This window comes from Biomphalaria glabrata, chromosome 4 (assembly GCF_947242115.1).
Source record: "Biomphalaria glabrata chromosome 4, xgBioGlab47.1, whole genome shotgun sequence".
Lineage (NCBI taxonomy): Eukaryota > Metazoa > Mollusca > Gastropoda > Planorbidae > Biomphalaria > Biomphalaria glabrata.
In genome coordinates, this window is record NC_074714.1 from 17,245,908 (window position 1) to 17,268,109 (window position 22,202).

The 22,202-nt window shown below is 34.2% G+C and overlaps 2 protein-coding genes and 1 long non-coding RNA gene across 3 annotated transcripts in view; 2 read left to right on the top strand and 1 right to left on the bottom strand.

Annotated features, from left to right (window-relative positions):
* Positions 1-421: 421 nt before the first annotated feature.
* Positions 422-7,404, bottom strand: LOC106053035 (transketolase-like). Its single transcript, XM_013208505.2, has 11 exons — positions 7,129-7,404; positions 5,818-6,049; positions 5,630-5,727; positions 5,346-5,537; positions 4,889-5,016; positions 4,318-4,511; positions 4,063-4,176; positions 3,769-3,976; positions 3,292-3,506; positions 2,568-2,784; positions 422-1,460 (listed from the first exon to the last, which is right to left on the bottom strand). The coding sequence occupies exons 1-11, from the start codon at positions 7,233-7,235 to the stop codon at positions 1,288-1,290; spliced, it is 1,878 nt and encodes a 625-aa protein (XP_013063959.2). The 5' UTR covers positions 7,236-7,404; the 3' UTR covers positions 422-1,287.
* Positions 7,405-7,945: 541 nt separating this feature from the next.
* On the top strand, positions 7,946-8,930 carry LOC106053047 (uncharacterized). The gene is made up of 3 exons (XR_001215180.2): positions 7,946-7,997; positions 8,247-8,339; positions 8,466-8,930. It is a non-coding gene; the product is annotated as an uncharacterized LOC106053047 (long non-coding RNA).
* A 10,301-nt stretch (positions 8,931-19,231) lies between these two features.
* Positions 19,232-22,202, top strand: part of LOC106053027 (uncharacterized) — a 38,867-nt gene continuing 35,896 nt past the window's right edge. Inside the window, exon 1 of the mRNA XM_056027025.1 lies at positions 19,232-19,376. Within this exon, the coding sequence (XP_055883000.1) occupies positions 19,278-19,376 (99 nt within the window). The 5' untranslated portion in view covers positions 19,232-19,277. The remainder of the gene's footprint in view (positions 19,377-22,202) is intronic.

A 22,202-nucleotide genomic window follows, 5' to 3' on the forward strand; every position in this document is an offset into this window, starting at 1 on the left:
TCAATAGTTTGGACATGCAAAAAGAAGTAAAGGAAAGATCACTCTTTTAATTTTTTTTTGTCTGTATATTTCAGGAGATTTTTTTTACTTTTCAAAAGATTGTAATTATTTCCGGAGATTCCTAGGACTTTTTCGTATATTTTGCAATTTTAGATTTCAAGTAGCTCCTAGTAAATCAGGAAGCTGCGGGAATTCTGTTATAAGTTATAAAATGGTTTAATTTAATAATTTACACCTATAATTAGTGTGGGGCCCACTGCAGTCGCACAAGTTGCATTGGCCTAAGGCTGGCCCAGCAAAATAATGGCGTATGCTATGCTGTTGGTCGACTAGTATGGATATAATTGTGTTTAAGCAAGTACTAATCAGAAAGTAATACTTTGCCAAAAGGTTTCACAAAAAGAAACAAATCTTAATCATGTGTGTGTATAATCAACAAATTTATTATAACAGAAGAATTAATTCGCTTGCCTCATGGACATAATATCATGAAGCAAATAGTTAAAGAAAATGCAGAATAAACATCTGGTACAAATAACTAATCAGCTAGCAATAAATAACATGATGCACGAAAAAAAAGTAATTATCACTTGAGATTATTGGGTGAAGGAAACAAAGTCTAACACAACAGAATATTCATTACAAGTTGATAACACTGATTAAAAATCTAGACACTATCAATGTCATATTCTATTAACTTGGAGACAATTTGTAAACTTAACCTCTCTACCTTAAAATCCATCACTTCATGCAGTATCTTTATAGAAAAAAGATTTAACTAGGACAGCTAATAAGAGCAAATCCTATGCATACATTTTTATTCTCTCTCTTTTAGTTGGCATGTTATAGTCAGTAGAAGGAACTGGAGTTAAGCTGTTCAACTACTATTTAACTACCAATACTAAAAAAAGTTAAGTATGTATTGAAGAAATGGTACAATGTTTCCAGTTTAACAGACATTATCAACATGCTTTTATATAAAGAATCATACATTTTAATGAGACATACATTTTGGAGTCAACTGTATTTGTTTTCCAATGGAAAACTACATTGATAGTTTTGATTTTTTGCATGCAATTGCTGGCTAAAAGAAGAGGAAGAAATTTATCTCTCAAGAAAATATTTTGACATTTAACAAAAAATTCTCAATTAATATACCATAATAACCAAATATTATCCCTATTTTACAAACAAAAAAATATCTGCTAAGAAACAAAAATTATCATCAACTATAAGAAGAAAAAGTCTCTTAAAAAATTGTTTCTTTAGTTTGTTACTGTTGATTCTTTAAATAGAGAGAATGCTATTGACTGCTTTTACAATGCAAGATGCACTGATGCCATATTTTTCCATTAACTCCTCACACTTGCCACTTCTGGGGACCTCTGGCACATACAAACGTTTGACAATGATTCCTGACTGACCACTCACAGCACCAGCAACAGCTTCACCAATACCACCTAAGATTTGAAATGAAGAATGTCAGTGTTATAATGTTTTAATGCACAAGTGATCTCTGCTGAGCCCTTAAAATTAAAAAAAAAAAAACAAGTTTGTTTTTGCAATGTTAGCCATTGGGCTAAGCTAAAAAATTCATATGATACAATATCATATCAATAACTGCTATCAATAGCTAAAATAATTGTGTTGTGTTTGACAGTAGTAATAGTAATTGAGTGTTCTCCCTCAAAATCTACAGAAACTAACATTACACACCAGCTACTCCAGTTGATTTGCTCCCAGGCTATATATTGTCTATATTGTCTATTATGGTCGGAACATTACTTTTTTTTTTTTTTTTTTTTGTTGAACTTCCATGAGCCGCATTTTAATGATCCCCCTAGTATATGTCTTAGCCTGTGAAATATTGTATCTGTTAAGATGAATGAAACAGCCCACTCCATTTCTTTCCTTCTCTCTCTCTGGAACCTACTTTTTGTTTTCTTTTCACCCAGCACATTGTAATGTTCTCTAACATAGACTTTTGATTTGACTGGAACAACATGCCCCCATGCTAACACGCACTTGCTTTTAACCCATGAATTCTATATTTTACGTTTCCCCTTGGCCTCAATAAAAATATAGTTCTAAGTACAAGCTCTTGACTTTTTTTCAGCTTCTCAATTCAATATTGAAATATCTAATATACTCTATGTTGCTTTTGGACTGGCAGAAACAGCCCCCACCCTGCTTTCAAACTGTTCTGACTCCTCCAATGGGCACTTTTCCTCTCTTAAAGTCTAAATATAGCACCTTAGTTAGTTTTACTTTTTTTTTTTTTTTTTTTTTTGCATCCTTTAATCATAAGGTGAGCAACATACAGCAGGACGTGCAGGACGGTAGGCATGTCTGAAACTACATCAATAATGGACAATATGCCAAATAGTTTTTTCAATTCCTTTTTTTTTAAGACTTACTACACACACAAATTAGGTTTCAAAATTTCTTTTTCATAATTAGGCAAAAAAAAAAGGCCATGGGTAAAAGGCCATATCAAATAGCATGCAAGTCATAATATATATATTTTAAAGTATGAATCAATCTAAGAAAGTTCATATATTTTGTACCTTCAGCATAATGATCCTCAACAGTGATAATTTTTCCATTTGTTTCCTGGGCATTAGCAATGATGGTCTCAGCATCTATTGGCTTAATGGTGAATGGGTCAATAATTCTAATGTTGATACCACTTTCAGCCAATGTGTCTGCTGCTTTAATAGCTTCATACAGAGTCACACAGGAGCCTATAACAGTTACTTGATCAGATGGACTGGATCGAACAACCTACAAATAAATAGTTTTGCAAAATGAAACTATGAAAATACAAAGTACAAGCTTTTTCTGTAATAGAATATCATGTAACATGAGAGCAACAGCAAGATCATTACTTCCTAATATGAAACACAATTTTAACAAGCTAATATCTAGAGTGACCAACAAACTGATTATTTCTGTTTTCAGCTTTTACAGACCTTATGTACATCACCTCAGCATATGTTCTTAGACTATGCATAACACGATTTTATTTAATTTCAGAATTATTGTCAACATAACTAAAGGTTTAGGTTTATATAGAAAAGAAAATGCTTTTGAAGCTTTTTTTTTATTATTTTTTCTTATAGTATCTGGATATTGACATTGTCATGAAGTTTGGTCCTCTTAAAGAAAACCTACTATAGGTTAATTCTTTTCCATTGTATTCTTTAAAAACAAACACAATGAGAAGTAAAAATAATCTTAACCATTTAGAATAAGATTAAGTCTAGTGCAAGCATTCAACTAAACACTTACCTTAGCTTTTCCTACAGCAAAAGGTTCATCATTTTTGTATATGACTGGAACATTGGGACGGCTGGTTCTAATAAAGCAAACACCTTTAGTATTGGCTGCCAACTCCACAGCCCTCTCTGTAGAGACAGCATCTGTTGGGTAGAACACTGTAGAGCCTGGTATGGTGCGAAACATGGCCAGATCTTCAAGGGCCATTTGAGAGGGGCCGTCTTCTCCTATAAATAAAATCTTTTCAAGTTAGAATCAATTTTATCTAACAACAAACAAAATTCAGAAGTTGACTATTCTTGTAATAACTTTAAATTTCAAAATAATTTTTTTTTATATATTTAAAAGTGTTATACCAGCTATGCCTTTTTACATTTTCATTACAATAATACTTCATTTTACATAAATATTTTGTAATTTTAGATAGAAATAAACATATAAAATGTGAAATGACAGTGTGAACGAACATTAAATATTATAAACACTTACCTATTGACACTCCAGCATGAGATCCAACAAAGTTAGCATTGGTCTGAGAGATAGCCCCCATACGAATTTGATCAAAAGCACGAGTAAAGAAAGCAGCAAATGTGCTAATGAAAGGAATGGTACGATCACGTGTGGCACAGCCAATGCCTACACCAACCAAGTTTTGTTCAGCAATGTAGCACTCAATAAAACGATCTGGGAAAGCATCCTAGAGATCATAAAGACATGCAGGTTAATAATTTTGAGCAACAAGTATGTGACTATCTAAATCAAAATTTTAAAACATATACTAACTTTAAACTTTTGAGCAAACGTGGAATTTTTAGTATCACCATCCATTGCAACGACTCTGTTGTTAGCTTTGCCAAGTTTAACTAAAGCTGTTCCATAAGCCAGTCTTGTTGCAACCTGCACAAAATTAATATAATTTAGAAATAAAATATAAAAATGTATTTTTATCTGAAAAAAAAAAAGCTAATTATCTAATTGTATTGATATTGAACAGGAACAGAAATGGATACAAGTTTGTCAACTAATTTATAAACTTACAGATTCACCCAGTTTGTAAGATGGAGCAGCCGAGAGCTCAACATGGGTGTTCACTGGGGACAGGTCAAGGGTCGGTTGCTGTGCAATCAGATTATGGGGACCTGAGTTGGCAATGTTTTCTCTGATAGCAGCTATGGCCTCTTTAGCCTTGTCTCCCAATGGCTTGCCATGCCAATTCTCTGCATCTGCTACTCCTATGGAATAAACAAAAAAAATACATGACTAAAAGTGACTGTTTTAAAAGATACATTTTGGACTGGAAGGTAAGCAAAAAAAAAAAGTTTCAATTCCTTAAGCGTATGTTTCTGTTGACCTTTGAACTGTGGGATAAGGATGGCATACACTTCTGTGGCAGATCTAAAGCTACTAGTAAGGAACTCTGCAATACATTCATTCAAAAATTAAATAAGATTTCCCTTTTAGATAAAGATACAATCTTCAATACCCATCAATGAACCCTAATTACAATAAATGACTTTCAATAAGAAACCTAAACGATAAAGCTGCAGGACTAACAACACGAATTAGGGTTTTACTATTTAGAAAACTAAATGAACATTTTAAAACTTACCAGGGATGCCTTGGCCTTTAAATGTCTTGGCTAAAATACAGGTGGGTCTTCCTGTTACTTGTCTGGCTTCCCAGAATACTTTGCAGAGCTCCTCTACATCATGCCCATCAACTACATATGTATTCCAGCTGAAAATAAACTTTCATTTTATTGATCCCAATACAGCTGAATAACAAACATATTCTCAATATTCTAATGACACAGCACAGAACAGATATTTATTTCCAATAGACAGTATGTAACTACAGGAGACAGAATTCCTTAACATTTCCCAAATCTTCAAAGATCTTAGTTTAGTTTAAATTTGTCCCAGCTATTCATACAACTTTGCATTCTTGTGTACTTTAAATAAATGTTTATCAGACACAATCAAAATTTTGTGCCAGCATTTAAAATAATGATAAAGACATAAGAGAACAATATTTTACTAAAATTTAACTATTGTGTTTTAACATACCCGAATGCCTCCACTCGTGCCTTATAGATGTCTACATCATGACCAAGACTTGTGGCTTCACTCTGCCCTAAACGATTAATGTCAAAGATGGCCACCAAATTGTCTAACTGATAACGGCTGCTAAAGGCCAATGCTTCCCAGATTGATCCTTCTGCACTCTCTCCATCACCAATAAGACAATATACACGGTAACTAGGACGAAAAAATTTGGTTGTGAAGTTTAAGCATATAGAACAATTTTTAAGTAGCTAAAATTCTGATGTAAAAATTTCAAATTCACATACTCTGACTTATCAAAATATTTTCCTGTGTAAGCCATTCCAGCAGCGCAGCTAAGTCCTTGACCTAGCGACCCCGTAGCCACATCAACAAAGTTCAATCTCTGAAAAAAAAAAATTATAATGTGTTGCTATTCTGTTTGTTAAACAAGCCTAAACAGCAGAAATTAATAAATACAAAAATATTTACATACTGGTGTTGGGTGACCTTCCAGGTCAGATGTCAATTTCCGCAGCTCAAGTAATTCACTGGTAGGGAAAAGGCCAGTCTCTGCCCAGGCTGCATAGAGGATAGGTGCTGCATGGCCTTTTGACAGCACAAAGCGATCATTGTTAGGATGTCTTGGTTCCTTAATGGTATACCGCATAGTGTTGAAGAACAGAACTGACATAACTTCTGCTGCAGAGCAGCATGATGAAGGGTGACTGAAAGATTTTATTAGTATTACAATGATGATAACTTTGTAAAAATTTTATTAAGAAGAAAAAAAAAAACTTGACACTCATTAAAAAACAATCCACTTCACACATTTCTTTGGTGTAGCAATTTGTCAATAGGCTTAAATTGTTCTATACGTTTCAGAGAAATGGAGAGTCATTTAAACAAATATGAAAAAGCTCCAGAACATTGTTAACAGATGCCTATACCAGATATTAGGAATTAAGTGGCCAGAATAGATAACATTAATTATTAGCAGAGATTCTAGATGTTTATTATTGTTTTTGTAAAATGTTTTAGATTGACATTTTCCAGATGTTCCTTCAGATCAGAAAATAATTACAGGCAGCCCAAACCACCCGCAAGATGGAGGATGGCAGCAGGCAGGGTTCAAGCCACCAAATGACAGTCCAGATCACATTATAAATCACAAGGCGACAAGGCAGCCATCCATTCTAATCTACAGTATTATACTAGATTATAAAATAAATTATATTATAAATTATTATAAGATAAAATTAATTAAATATTAGTAGATCTATACTGGTCAAGATTTAACTATCTATATATCTAGATATAACATATATATAGATCTATATATAGATATTTAAAGTAAAAGTCTAGATAAGATCTACTCTGAATCTAGAACTACTCATCTAGTGTCTAGTCACTCTAGTCTCTAGATCTAGAATATTCTAAAATACAAAAAATAAGAAGAGATCTGGATGATTAGAATTATAGATCAATTAGATCTTAGAAAATTTTAAAAAATCTATACTCTATAGTATAGATCTAGATCCCTGATATTCCCTGTTGCTGGGTTAATAATCTAGAGTCACTAGAAAATCACTAGATCTAGATAGATCTAGATCTATTATAATCTATAAACTATAAATATAGATCTACTATACTAATCTAGATCTAGTAAATTCTAGTTACTAGACTAGAGTCACTAGAGTGTAGAGATGTCAAGACTAAGAAGATCTAACACACACACAAACAATATTGAACATTCAATAATATTTTGAATATTCATTCAAAATCATTGTTAGTTGAACTGAAGTACCCTGAATTACTCGCATTGGTAGCCTCAATGCTATGAATACGAAGTTTGTTGGCAATATCCTTCAAAGACTGGATTGTCTGGGCATCAGGTCTGTGATATTTGCTCATTGTGATTAAAAATACTAGAATAAGTACGGTATAAACAATTTAATTTAGAAGATTGATCTAGATCTAGATTATGTTATCAACTTCAAGCCGATGTTCCTTAGCTTGTAAAGGCTATCAAACCGAGAGTCGAAAAGGAAGACACCGGTGACTCTCGCCTTGACCTATGAAAAAAGTTCAAGCGTAGTACGATGTGAGGGTCACTGTACTTGTTATGCTGGGTAATCTCCACTAGATCTGGGTATGTTGCAGTTGCTCAGTAATTTAATTCATGATTTTGTGTATGATTAAATAAAACAAAAGACGAAGAGTACGTAAAGTACCCATTTCAAACATTTCGATCCATGGCGCAGTTGCTGTAAAGGTCATTTGTATCTATGGCCGACGGTTAAAGTGGTCGAGTGCCTGTAGGCCTATATATATATATCACTGTATATTATATAGGCCTATATATTAGGTTATACAATCTCTTTCTGCATTACCTTCATATTCGTCGTCCGAAATGAAAACTAAACCAAGTATCTATAAAATGTTTATAATCTTATCCCCATTGCAATGAATAGGGACCAATTTTTTTAAAAAATACACAATATATAAACCCATTTATTTAGAGTAGTGACCCAAAGCTTAAACAGGAAAAAAAAAAGGGGGGGGGGGGCAGCTCCAACCAGGAGATATAAAAGACATGTGAAGTAGGCCTAAATATTTCACACAAACATTTAGGTTTATGTATGTAGCCTATGTGTAATGAAATGTGAAAACAAGGTAAAATAAATTATATTTTTAGTATACGCTGCAATGGTACTTGAAATTAAGGAGGTTGACATTGTTAACAATTTATAGCCACAGAGACATAAAAGTAATATTATTATTATAATTAAGCCTTATTTATTTTATTATTATTATGTTAGAAACAAATTAATATTCATTCTCTGGCACTGCCAGGGTCGAACTTCTTTAGAGAGAAATAAAATTCATAGTAGTCCCTTTAACCACTGGCACATCTTCCTGCAGCAAATATCGCGTCGCCCTCATGACAGGCAGAGAGAATCTTCTAAGTGATGTTGTCCAAGGCATTCTATGAACGTAGGAATACGTGTCTGTGAGGTCAGTTTTCACTATCCCCACGGTTGATTTAACAACAGGGTATATTGTTATTTTAGACAACTTCCATAATCGCTGAATCTCTTATAAGCTTAGGTTCCCATATTTTCTTTCTTTTTTCTATTTCAGTTTCCTCAGCCAGCAAAGCTGATATGTAGCGGACTTTTTCAATAAAAAGTAAATCAGGGCGATTGTGTGTTGTTAGGTGAGGGGGTGCCTCATTTGAAAATAATGTGTGTATATTTTATCATTATTAGTAGGCCTATATAGGTTTTAGTATACTTTTTGAAAATATAAAACCGGGTCTACAAACTCCCTTTTATCGCTGACAGGGCGCCGGGTTTTATCAAGAAAGTGGTAATGACTGCAAGAACCTGGCGCACCTAGTTAATTTGGGTATATAATATATGTATGGTGCACATATAAGAATAATTTAAGATTTCTTAAAAAAAAACAAAACATTTGTATTATTACATTAGTAACTAGAACTCGAATTTTTAAGATTTGAATGAGACAAATAAACGTACTTGAATAGCTTGTAACATTCAGTCTATGCTTACTGGGTAGAAAAGAAAAACGCAAAATAAAAATTAAAAATTAAAAAAAAAAAGCTTGTTTAATGTGTATCAATTAGTTTGGATCAGTCATTTAATAGATTTTGACTAACAATAATAAACCTGTGCGATTAGATTTTTTTTTTTTTACCAATTGGTTTTTGTTTAGTACAAATTCATGCTTTTAGCGTTCTCAATACGCTTTGATCCTATATTGTCTGTACCAGTTGGAAAGGGGGTGGGGGGGGGGAAGAATGGGGTATATGGGTGATATCTTTTTAAATGTATTTTTTTATAAACAAAAACAAAAAAAAAAGGAACGACCTGAATTCGAGCTTCTGAGCTAAAGCCTTCTTGGGCTTTTCAAGCCAACTTGGTAACCACTCTGCTAGCGAAGAGAAGAATCTATGAACATGGAAGATAGTTTAGTTATCTATCTATTTCATGTTCATGTTCTATTTCATGTTCACTAAACCTCGGACTGCAGCCTAATATAAAGGGGACTAATTTAGCTTATACCACCACCTCAATCAAGTACTATATTTATTTTTTTTGTTTGAGATTCCAAAAAAAGTAATTTATAATTAACTATTAATTTATTAATTTAAAAAAAATATTGTGTTGTCAGGTAAAAGAAATAACTGTGCAAAATTTCAGTTTGCCTCGAGATTAGGTATTGGAGAAATAATGTGTACAAACTTTTGGCCAGACAGACAGACACAGACAGACAGAGTTGAAATGTGCCAATAATCATAATCGTAAGTATTTGAGTATTTTTCACTATAGATAAACTTAGATTCTAGGTATTTTTAAAACTTAACCAGGGGGTCACGGTTTTGTGCGCCGCCTGTTGGTTGCTTCTTAAATGATAAAGCAAAATGTTGTTCACTTTTATGTTTCGATCGCAATGTAGTCTAGAATGTGTACTTTATAACTAGATCTAGATCTATTGGTTAGAACTAAATGAATTGTAATATTTAGTAGAAAAAAAGGAAGGAGGGGCTGCGGTGGGAAATAATGGAAATGCATTAGCGTAAAGCTTGTAGGCCTAATTAAAGGCCTACAATAATAGATGCAAATGTAGATCTACTACTAGATTTATGTCATTTATTAATTATGTCAATATAATTAATGAAGTTTGAACCAAGACATTGGTAGTAAAGTACTGTATTATCTTATTATTATTACCGACGTTCTTTGGAAGCCAAAAAAAAAATCCCGGGAAACACAATGCTAAATGTGATATAATTTGAATCTCTTGAACTCACTAAAGGCATCGGGATACATATTTGAGACCAAAAGAAAATCCGCTGCCGAGGACAGACGCAGACGGCGAAAAGAAAATCTGAATCGACCACCGGCGGACAATGGTTATGCTTGCCATGGGGGATGTGGCAAAATATGTAGGTCACGGCTGGGACTGCGTAGCCAAATGGAATACTGCATTCCTCATTAATCTTCGGACTCGAAGATAAGCCTTTATTACAGACGTACCGGTAGGTTGATACTATTTTCGCCAGATAAAAGTTAGTAAATTTTAAACCTAAAGGAAATACTTCTTCGTTTTGAAAAATAAAACATCTGACCTAAAAAACCAGGACTGTAATAGTTCCAATGTCAATATTGACTTGAACACGTAACAGCAAAGCAGCACAATTGAGAGATCATATTTTCTTTGACTTGTAGGCCTATATCAGGTATAATCAGGTCCTCCAGAGAGGATTGATAAACAATATAGTCACTAAAATGGCAACGGTAGTCCTATTATAGTTACACCAAAAGAGAAAAGATTTCTGGGCTTCATTGATTATGAAATAACTTTAAAATTGGGGAAATTAGGGTTGATCGTTTTTGTAGTCAATCACTCCCCCCTCCTACACCCCTCTGTTGTAGGTCAATGAGATTAGGGAACTCGAAATATGTCATGATAACAGTGGCGTAGCTAGCAATTTGCCATTATTTGGTGTGCCGGGGGGGGGGGGGGGCGCTTGACCTCTTCCCACGAATTTTGCGTAATATCTAATATTAATGTAAAAAAATTTCGAACACTCATTTGGGGACCCCTCAAGTGGGGGCCTGGGGGATTTTCAAATTCTCCCCATTCCCCACCCTAACTACGCTACTGTTATCATATATATAAAAAAAGGCTCTCTATATTGTAGGGGTAGCAATACATGTGTGACTCAAGCCTTCCACGCGTAAGTTCTCATTTCATGTATACCAACACTTAATTTGTTTTTGTATTCATTAAACTAATGCCACACATTTTCTTTTTAGACTAACCATCATCCTTGTTAGATTTAAGTATGGACCAACTGGCATCTTCGGTCTAGCTAGGACAGATTTCAGCCTCTATCTTATCTAATCTTAGAAATTAAAATAATAATAATAATAATTACTCACTATGCTTAGCGGCGTATCCATGTTTTAATCTATTCGTGCATATTAATTACTCAAACTCTACCATGGGCAGTCTTCGTAGCTTACTCAAGCAACTAATGGAACCTATAGTGACGAAAGAGCACTTAGGCTACATACGACCTTGTACGAATTGGTCCAAGTGAAATGCCCCTATATCTTTGTATTGGAGTATTTTTATATAGTGTTTTTTTATTTTTATTTTTTTAAATAAGAGTTTTATGTATTTTTGCTAATTTACTTCTTCTGTCCTAATCGAGGTGTCTCTAAGTTATATGTGATTCCATTAAGAATGCTGTTATGTTAGATATCTAGAATAGTTTCTTTTTTTTTTCTTTTTCTATAATGCCTAAATAGGTAGGCTTCAGAAACTTGTATTTACTAAAATACTAAATTATAGCTCTGTGATAAGCAGTTTTCTTTCAGTCTACCTTCTCAAGTTGACAAAATATATTAGCCCACCAAATTATTCGTATCCTGAATGTAGATCTAAGACTGCAAAGTCATACTTTGACCTACATGAACACAGTGTTAACACAGTGAAAGAGAAAAGCCTTATTCACCGTGACTTAGGACAACCAATTGGATTGCTCCCCTCAAATGTTTCTGTCGCTGCTCTGATACTACAGGCTACGCTAGTCGCGGCTAGTGGTCTCTTGACCTATGTATTTCGCGATAAAACAATCGACCTAATCCATCCGGATGTCCACGAGGCTTTTAAACTGACTTCAAAACTATCTCGCACTCAGTGTACTATTTGTCACAGAATGTTTGTAAAATGTTTTACATGTTTCGGATGTTCCTTCAGAGTTGAAGATAGTTTACTTCCTAGTCCAAACCTCCCGCAGGACGACGGTGGATGGAAGCGGGCAGGGTTTGAACCCGGGACCATCGATAATTCTAAACGACAGTCCATCGCGCAAACCGTACGACCAGGCAGCCACTTGCTAATCTAAATAAATTCAATAGGCTTAAAAAGTATTTAAAAACATTTGCTTGGCATCTAGACTCTAAGTCACGTGAGCTTTTATTTCACAGAAATGTGGATTTTTTTTCTATGTAGTAGCCTATATACCGTGATATTGGATGATATTGTTAGAAGAATGTAAAGAGTGGCAATGAAATGTGGACAAAAAATATTTGAGAGCTACTTTAATGTAACTTTTTTACAACTAATGTTTGGGAAACAAACAAAACAAAAAAAAAAAGGTTGGGGGGGGGGGCATTCTTCATTCCAGTTTCCCCATTTATGTTATGGTGGAATGAGATTATCTTAAGGATTATTAGAAATATATCGTTATTGGAAGATGGTGAGCGCAGAACTCTGAAAATAAATAAATACGTCTGTAAGAACCAAAGAAAATCGACACTCTGGTAAGAATCAAAATCGGGTGTAGATCTTCTATTTCAAAAATGGATAAATGGACAATAAAATAATTCCATCGTTTGCTTTCTTGTGTTATCAACCCTTTAAGTCCTACATCTTTAAAAGCCTGTGACAACAGCAATGACTGACAGTGATATGCTAAATGTAAATTGCGGAGCCCCTCCATGGCGCTGGCCCAATTTGGGCAATCGGTCAAATTGGTTTAAAGTCCGCCGCCCTACTTATTGCAACACAACATAGGTCTAGACGACTTTAAATTAAAACCATTCGGTTCACAGCAGCATTCAATCAGAGGTTGGAACTAGAACAAACAAATCTGGTCCCATCATAGCCAACTGTTTCCAAGGGTCTGGGGACAAACTCTGTCTTAAAACTAAGTCTTAAAACACAGCCTGACCGACTTTATCGTCTGTTTGGTCTTTAATCCAATTTATTTTAGACTATACAAAGAGGTCCAATACCTATTGCTAGCCTCATAGTGAAAACGAGGCTGAGCTGGTCTGAAACATAAAACTTTTTTAAAAAGTTAATTAGGAAACTTCCACTTTAAAACAGACACATTTTAATCTTTCTTTGTTCTCAGTGTTCAGAGAGCTTTTATAACACAATACACTAAACATTTTGAAATATATTTAATTAGTGAAATCAAATAATATATTTGTACTCATTTGGGAATTATTCCCAAAGTGAACGGGCTTCCTCTTGATATTGTAAAATGTATAGCCACAATGGGGAAAATTTTCGCTTTGTCATAAATATAGCTCTATTATTTATTAATAGTATTGCAGGGAGATAATTAAGAAATAAATCTATACTTGTTTTAACATAGTTAAGTCCCTTTTATAAAAGTCTCGATTACCCGTCCTAAATCATATGTTTTCAAACTGGGCCGAAACATAAGCTTTGCGCCCCTAAGAAATACTACTTTACACAGACATATAATAATAATGATACTAATCTTTATTACCTATAAGGAAATTCGTCTTACAATTTGTGCATTACACCAAACAAAACATTATAACTATAGAAAAACAAAATATACTTCACACCAGACCTATTCATAAATTTACATGCGAAAAGTTTATATCAGATAATTTAATCATAGTGTTACAAATGAACAGTGACAAGTAGAGGTCAACGTGTGACCCCAGCGAGATGACACAGCAGCCAGTGTTCTCTGGAATCTACGCGTATAAACAAAGACAGGATGTGACGTTTCCTCACGTGTTGTTCCAGAAGATACAAGCAGTGTTTGTGCAACTTTGGAGGAGCGATTAGGGACTCTATATAAGCCAGAGAGTTAATGTAAAAGTCAGTCGTGAGTGAGTCGTATGGAGCTAGTCGTAGGTAAATTCGTCGGTAGAGTCCTCGTTACTGTGGTCTACTGTGCAGACAGTGGAAGAGAGATGTGTACGACTCGATGCAAATTAACTAGGGTAGAGTTAACTGGAGTGGACTACTGTCGTTAAGGTCTATACAGCGAACTACAGTGGACTTGAGCCGTTACAGTCGATACAGTCGATGTAAGACGTGTGCGCAACAAAGTGAATAGATGAATTGCAACGAAGTATAGCTAACTGTAAACTGACAGATATTGTACAGTCTTCTACGCTACATGTTACAGTGAAGAATTGTTAGAGTTAATAGTCATTAAAGTTATGTGAAACTAAAAAATGAGTCGTCAAGTTCTTTGCAGTGTTTTTATTTGTATGCCTACTAATACATTTAGCCAGAAGATTCAGAAATACGTAACAATATTTAATGATTTGATTGCCAGGAGGACAAAAGTGTTGTTTTTTTTTTGTTTCTTTGTCTTTGCTATCGGTGTCTTGTATCTCTTTTGTGATGGTTTAATCTCAAAATCCTGATCCAAGGGGGCTTTTTTTATTTCTAGAATCTTTTTAGCTTTCTTATAAATGTTTTTCTCAAACAGCTGCCCCAATGGGTTTTTTTTTTTTTTTGCCAATGACCTTACCAGCAGCATTTAGGATTCTATGAAATTTATTTACTTCTAATGTTCAGATTGCCATACCAGACAGTGACATTTAAACCTAAAATATTGCAGATGTGAGCGTGATTAGACATAGCCAAGGCCTTTTCGCTAACATTAAATGAGGAAATTGTTCTAAGTAATAGTAGTCTTTGCTACCTTTTTTTTTCTGATATAATCAGTAATTGCACTAAAATTTAATTTATTGCCAAAGATAATATTAAGACATTTAAAAGTTTGTCCTATTTTAATAGTCTCTCCAGCTACAGAAACAATATCATTTTCCTTCTTTTCCCTACGAACACCTATAATCATTTCTTTATTGTTTTCTTTACATTTAATATAGAAAAATATCTTTATATTATTCTTCAATGTGTTCTATTTCTCTGAAATACTCATTTACGTCTGAACTCTCTGAGAGCTGTGCAAGAATAACCGCATACGCGGATTCTATACTTATAAATGAATCAAATATCTCAAAAAGCTTAGAACCTTAGGGCCATTTCAAGTAATAATACAGCACTGTTCTCAACTCTTGTGAAATGTTTTCCTTTTTTGGGGGGTGGATGAGGAGAAAACTAGCCAATCATGCCCTTTTATTCGAGGCTGTATACAATCATGTTCATCTTTCAGAAATTGTATGTAGTGGCGTCACAAGGCAGATGCGAGGGGTGCGGGAAGCACCGGGTGACACCGACCCTAGTGACGCCACTGGTTGTATGTACAAAGTTTGTATTATTTATTTTCTCTCAAAGAATATCTAATCGGGGGAAAGAAGCAATGTCTATTAACAGCGAATAAAAATGGGGGAAAAAATCTGGTTCTTTAATTCTTCATAAAATAGGTAATCTAAATTCTTCGGTATCAAACAATGACATTTAAATTGTTTTGAAACGATCCAATGATACTATCTATGAAAAGAAAGGAGAGGTATGAGTCTGGGGTCTTGCAAGCATCAGAAGTCTAACTATGGGTGTGTGATTCTGAAGCCATGCAAGCGTCAGAAGTCTAACTATGGTTGTGTGATTCTGGTTCCTTGCAAGCATCTGACGTCTATCTATGGTTGTGTGACTCTGGAGACTTGCAAGATCACAAGTCTAACTATGGTTGTGTAATTCTGGAGCATTGCAAGCATCAGAAGTTCAACTATGGTTGTGTGATTCTGGGGCCTTGTAAGCATCATAAGTCTATCTATGGTTGTGTCATTCTAGGGCTTTGCAAGCATCTGAAGTCTAACTATGGTTGTGTGATTCTGGGGCCTTGCAAGCATCTGACGTCTATCTATGGTTGTGTGACTCTGGAGACTTGCAAGATCACAAGTCTAACTATGGTTGTGTAATTCTGGAGCATTGCAAGCATCAGAAGTTTAACTATGGTTGTGTGACTCTAGGGCCTTGTAGCTAGTTTAGCAGGAAGGTTGTTTTTTGTTGTTGTTGTTTTTTCGTTTTGTTTTTTTTTTGTTTGTTTTTATTTGGTTGGGGGGGGGGCAGTGAGTGGTGATGGTCTTCTGTTGTGTTTTTTATTCTTGAATTGCTGCTAGACAAATGATGATCCGTGGTTTGTGCCCTGGGTTGAGGCATTCCAATATTTTCACCATGTTTAATTTACCACTTTCTATCATTAAGAACTACCGTACTTAGTGTTGCCTTTACTGACCTATATGTACATGCATCATTTGTTGCGCAGGAACAGTTCCTCCGTTTAAATTGTGTTTGAGCTAAAAACATATAAGTGCAATGGAACTTTCACAGAGAAGCATATTATGAATCGGGAGAGGAACACCATTTGTATTAAATATTCTCTCAAATAGAAATATTTAAAATACCTCAGCCAACTTCAAGTTCTCTTGCGTTGACAAGGGGAATAAGTTTTAAAATAAAAGAAACATTCTGTTTATCCACAATACATTCCCTTTTAAAATGCTATGAAGTTCAGCTAACTAGAGACACACACAGTCACACACACACACATAAACAGGGAAGGGAGTAGGAACAGGAAGAGTATAATTTTAAATTATAATGTCTATCTAATTAATCTAATTAATAATATTTACCTTAAAATTTTTACGTTGTTTTAGAAGTGAATGAATAATGAATAGATCTGTTGTTTGTCGCTTTAAATAAATTGTAAAAAGATTAACAACAGACATCCATAATCAAAATTAATTCACACATTCAATATATTTCCACTACAATATTAATATAATAACGAGGGTAGTGAAAATGGTTTGGATAGTAACGGCAGGATGGGGGCTCTTTAGGTCTATATATGTCTTGATCATGCTCTTTAAAATATTCTCTTACTCTAATCGCTTCTGGGCATATACCATATTATATTTACGAAGAAGAAATATCATAAAACAAAGTCTAGAATACCAACAACGGCTAATTATCAATTTCTTAGATAAGAATACTTTTTGATAGTGTCCATCGAGATTCACTGTGGAAAATAGTTAGAGAATATGGCATCTCCGAAAAATTCTTCCAGATCCAACGACACCTTTATGCTGTACTGTCAGTCTAACTGCTGCATTAAAACAGAAGAATTAACAACAGAGGTGTATCATGTCTCCCGTCCTCTTCCTGCTAGCCATCAACTACATCATGAAGAGAGCAATGAATCAGACTGCTTTCGGTAGTCCATGGCGTGAACAATGGGAGTCAGAGCTTCAAGAGCTGTATATGTTCAAATATCTAGGCATAGCAAACGATATTGATGCCTACTATGAAGTAGAATGCCGACTACGGGGAGGGGAGCAGAAATAGAAATGAACTATACAATGGTGAAACAAAAAAAGAGAAAATATGTATATATTTACTGCATTTACTGTACTGAAAGAAAAAAAAATGATTAAAGTAAAGACTTGCTCAATGAAGCATAATTAATGCGTTTGTTTGTATAATAAATGCAGTGCATATATTCGTGTTTTCGCTTTTTTCTATCCCTCTATATTCTACCTTTGTTCATACACCCGGTATAAAGGCCTATGTATATAACTATGTCTATATATGTATGTTATAAAACAAGATATTGAAGCCAAGGATTTTTTTTTTCAAAAGGTTAAGCTAGCGATGAGACCACAACTTAATCTGTTGAATGTAAATAAATATGTCCAATTCTCACACGACATATGCAAACGAACATCTATCTTCATTAGTGTACAGGTCATTGCACACAATCTTTCTATAAATAAACACACACACAAAACAAAAGCAATTCGCAAATGTCATCAAAACAACATTTCTGGAGACATTTGTCTGTTCCAAACGTTGACAGGACGATCACGAGAAGACTAAAATACCACGTGATGACATGGGCGTGGGACTAGAAGGTTTTGTGTGTTTTTTTTTAGACCTATATAAATAAGAGAATCGTATGACTAAAGCCATGAGTAAACTCTTGAGACATGTATTACAACATGAACGTGAGTGCATTATGATAACAAGAAGAAGAAAAAAATATATATATAAAATGCTTTTCTTTGAAAAACCAAACTTATATTAAAGCTTATATTGAGTGTAATTGTATCCATTAGTTAGAATCAGTCATGAAATTAAATGTGTAATAGATCTAAAATAACAACCACAAAGGGGGCGGGGTCATCTGTGTAAATGTTATTGTGATCGTTTTTAAAATGGATTCTATAAAAAAAATAAAAAAAAACTAGCGCTATTGCCTCTAACCACTGTGCCAGCGAAGTTCTTATATAAAGGAAAATACTGTTTCTTTTTAAGACCATAGCCTACTTCATTTATACAACTTTAATATAATTCTTCATAAAATAGGTAATCTAAATTCTTCGGTATCAAACAATGACATTTAAATTGTTTTGAAACGATCCAATGATACTATCTATGAAAAGAAGGGAGATGTATGAATCTGGAGCCTTGCAAGCATCAGAAGTCTAACTATGGGTGTGTGATTCTGAATCCATGCAAGCGTCAGAAGTCTAACTATGGTTGTGTGATTCTGGGGCCTTGCAAGCATCTGAAGTCTATCTATGGTTGTGTGACTCTGGAGACTTGCAAGATCACAAGTCTAACTATGGTTGTGTAATTCTGGAGCATTGCAAGCATCAGAAGTTCAACTATGGTTGTGTGATTCTGGGGCCTTGTAAGCATCATAAGAAATTATTTTTCTCTTAATAACTAATTGATGTTAGATGTTAAAAGTGAAACATTTTTCAACCTGACCCCCCCCCCTTTTTCCTTTGAGAAAGAATCCTGGTTCAGAAAATGTATAGATAACATTCCTTTAGAATAGATTTAGAAGACGATACTCAAAATGAACATTCATTTATTAAACTCTTAAATGAATGCGGAAATACCCGAAGACATAGTCTGTTTAAGATAAATATTTTCTAGTTCTCTAGCCAAATTTTAATTTATTTATTTGAAAAAAAAATATAACGGTCAAACTAGAGTGTTTTCCCAGTGTGGCTAACGAGCTTGTCATTCTTTTTTTCCAACGATATACATCAACTGTCAAATTTTTTAGGAAAATCGTTAGAGACGTTTTTAAGATCCGTGTGCAGGTTTTTCCCAGAAAGTTCCCTGAAAATATGAGTTGAATTGAGGTAAAGTATTGTAAATATGAAACAAGAAAATCAACATAGGGTGACAAATGAACACAGGTTCTATATAAATGTTTTTATTTATACATTTATTTTGTTCATTTATTATTTAGCAATGGTAAGAACTAACTTTCATTACCTAATGTTCACTAACTAAATCCTTTATTAATCTAATCTTTTCCTAAATTATTGCATCCGTTACTAAGGTCCTCATATTGTTACGTTCGTACTCATTTTATTCCTTCTACTTCAGTTTATTTCATTTCGTTAATAATCTGCAAGTTTTTTTTTATTTTGTAAATACGTAATTACAAATTTTAAAAAATCAGCCTGGGGAGTCTATCATTTTCACATAACACATATACTTACACACATACACACCATACCATTTTTTATACACAACTACATTTTAAAAAAAAGTGTTTTAAGAAAAGAATAAGGATGAAAACCGATGTAATATATAAAACTTGAACGCCCGTCTAGTTCCGGTTGTAAAGGAAAGGGAAAAATAATCATGACACTTGATATTATTCTTACAATTTTTGGTTGGTGTTTTTTTTTTAATGGGCTAGCTAAAATTGTCCTTGAAAAACACGATTGACTCATTTAAAAGTCAATGTTATATGTACAAGAGAATATACCGGTACTGTAACTTGAGTTACTGACAATTTATCTTCTATTTGAAACAAATCTAAAGAGGGGGGTAAATGTTACATTCTCATAATCTGGCTTTAAATCTTTCCTATCCTCGCACCATCGGTCCAATGGAAGTGCATAATAATGAAGGCACTTTGGCTAATATTTTTCTACAAAGAACAATTATCCCTCCCCCCCCCTCCATTAAACAAGTGTAGCCTTGATCTCGCTGTTATGAAAGCTTGTATAATTAGATTCCCACTTGGTATCGTTATTGTTATATTTGGGTTAATGAAGCTAATACCAATAAACATCCTACAAACAAAGGTTGATGGTAATTAACCTTATGACTAATGTGAGTGACACGAGTTATTAATAGCTCTCTCTCTCTCTCTTTCTTTCTCTCTCTCTCTCTCTCTCTCTCTCTCTCTGACTAGTTCAGCTTGCTGAGCTTTGTCGGAAACAACGGTTTTTAAGTTTTTACCGGTACTTAATTTACTTATTACATTTGTACCGGAAAGGTGGAGCATGGGAAATATTGCAGACATTTTGACGCTAGGTCTGATGGATGATGATGGTTAAGACCTTCGTCATGTACCTTTGCTTTCCTTCAATCTTCAGGGAACCAACCATTCTCTAGTTATGATCAAAACCATTCTCTTGGCAGTGTCACGGCAACTATGTCGTGAAAGATCTCGTTGTGCCCAAGCCGTGGCTAACATGTTAAGCGTAGTTGTGTCTATTAGATTGGATTGGCCATGTAGTTACATTTGCGATAGATCTAGACTAACAATAATGAATATGTGCGATTAGTAATGTTTTTGATCGATTGTTTTTGTTTCGCGCAATTTCATGCTTTTAGCTAACACAATACGCTATGATCCTATCACTTGTCTGAACCAGTTGGGAAAAAAAAAGGGGGGGGGGGGAAGAGAAAGAAGAAGTCTGCGTAAATGTTCCAAATGTTCCCATGGTCGCTTTTTAAATGTTTTTTTTTAAAGTTGAAAGACCTGAATTCAAATTCGTGGGCTCAAACTTCCTCAAGCCAACACACTGTGCCAGCGAATCGCTTGGGAAAATAGATGTTTTTTTATAGTTAATCTATCTATTATCTTTAAAGCGGCGACCTAAAAAGTATAAAGGGACTAAATCAACTTATACCTCAAATCAGTTACGTACAATTTCATTCCCTTGTTCGATACCAAACAAAATTAATTAATTTCCAATTGTTAATTAACTTATTGGTTATTTTTTAAAATTGATTCTTGTTTTGTCAGGTAAAAGAAATAATCATGCAAAATGTTCAGCTTGATCTAAGACTGGGTGTGTGAGAAATAACGTGTACAAACTTTTTATCAGACAGAGTGAGTTAAAATAAGCTTTGTGAAAAGAAAGATTATCGCTTATAAATAACTTTTTTAGAAGTGCGTCATAACACTATTGATTGTAAAAGGTGGATGTTACGACACAAGACTCTTTGAAATAATAATAGACTCTCAGGTTATTACTCTATAAATACTTTAATATTACAACAAGTTATGTAAATACGAACATTTCATTTCTCTTCCTGTCAATTTCCCCCGGCTTCCCTTTTTCAACATCACTTCCATTCATTACACAAATTCGCACCATTATTCATGCACACCGTGCTGCGCTACGACCGTAACACCCCCCTTGTTTGCCAAGTTCGATGTACATCGAACGTCTTTTAAATATCCCAGGCTTCCCCAACGAACCAATCAGAATAAATCTCATAATTCACAATTATAAACTATAAGTAACTATGTAACTGTAATACTATATTTTACATTTCTAACAATGGTTTCATCAAATTCTCAATATAACACCATATATTAATATCTCGACACCTCACACATGTAACAAAGCTTCGTCAGTCCATACAGTCTTCGATTACATATACATGTAATATGTGTATATTTACAAAATGTTCCCATCTGTTAAAGATGTCTATTCATTACACTGCTATTCATTGTGTTCTCACCAAAATGATTTTACTGACATTATTCTTTTAACCAACCAATAGAAACAAAATTGACGTGGCCTAGCTCCTTTCCTTACTTCCATTTCTTTTCCTCCTTAGGTACACCGTGATAATGTGTCAGCTATCACATTGTCTTTCCCTGGTATTGTCCTGACCTCAAAGTTATAATCCATAAGTTGCAATGCCCACCTGGCTATTCTGTTGTTCCCTAGTTTATTTGTATTAATGAAGGCCAAGGGAGCGTGATCCGTCCATAGTTCAAATTTAGCTCCCATTAGATAGAACCCTAATTTTGTTATACACCAT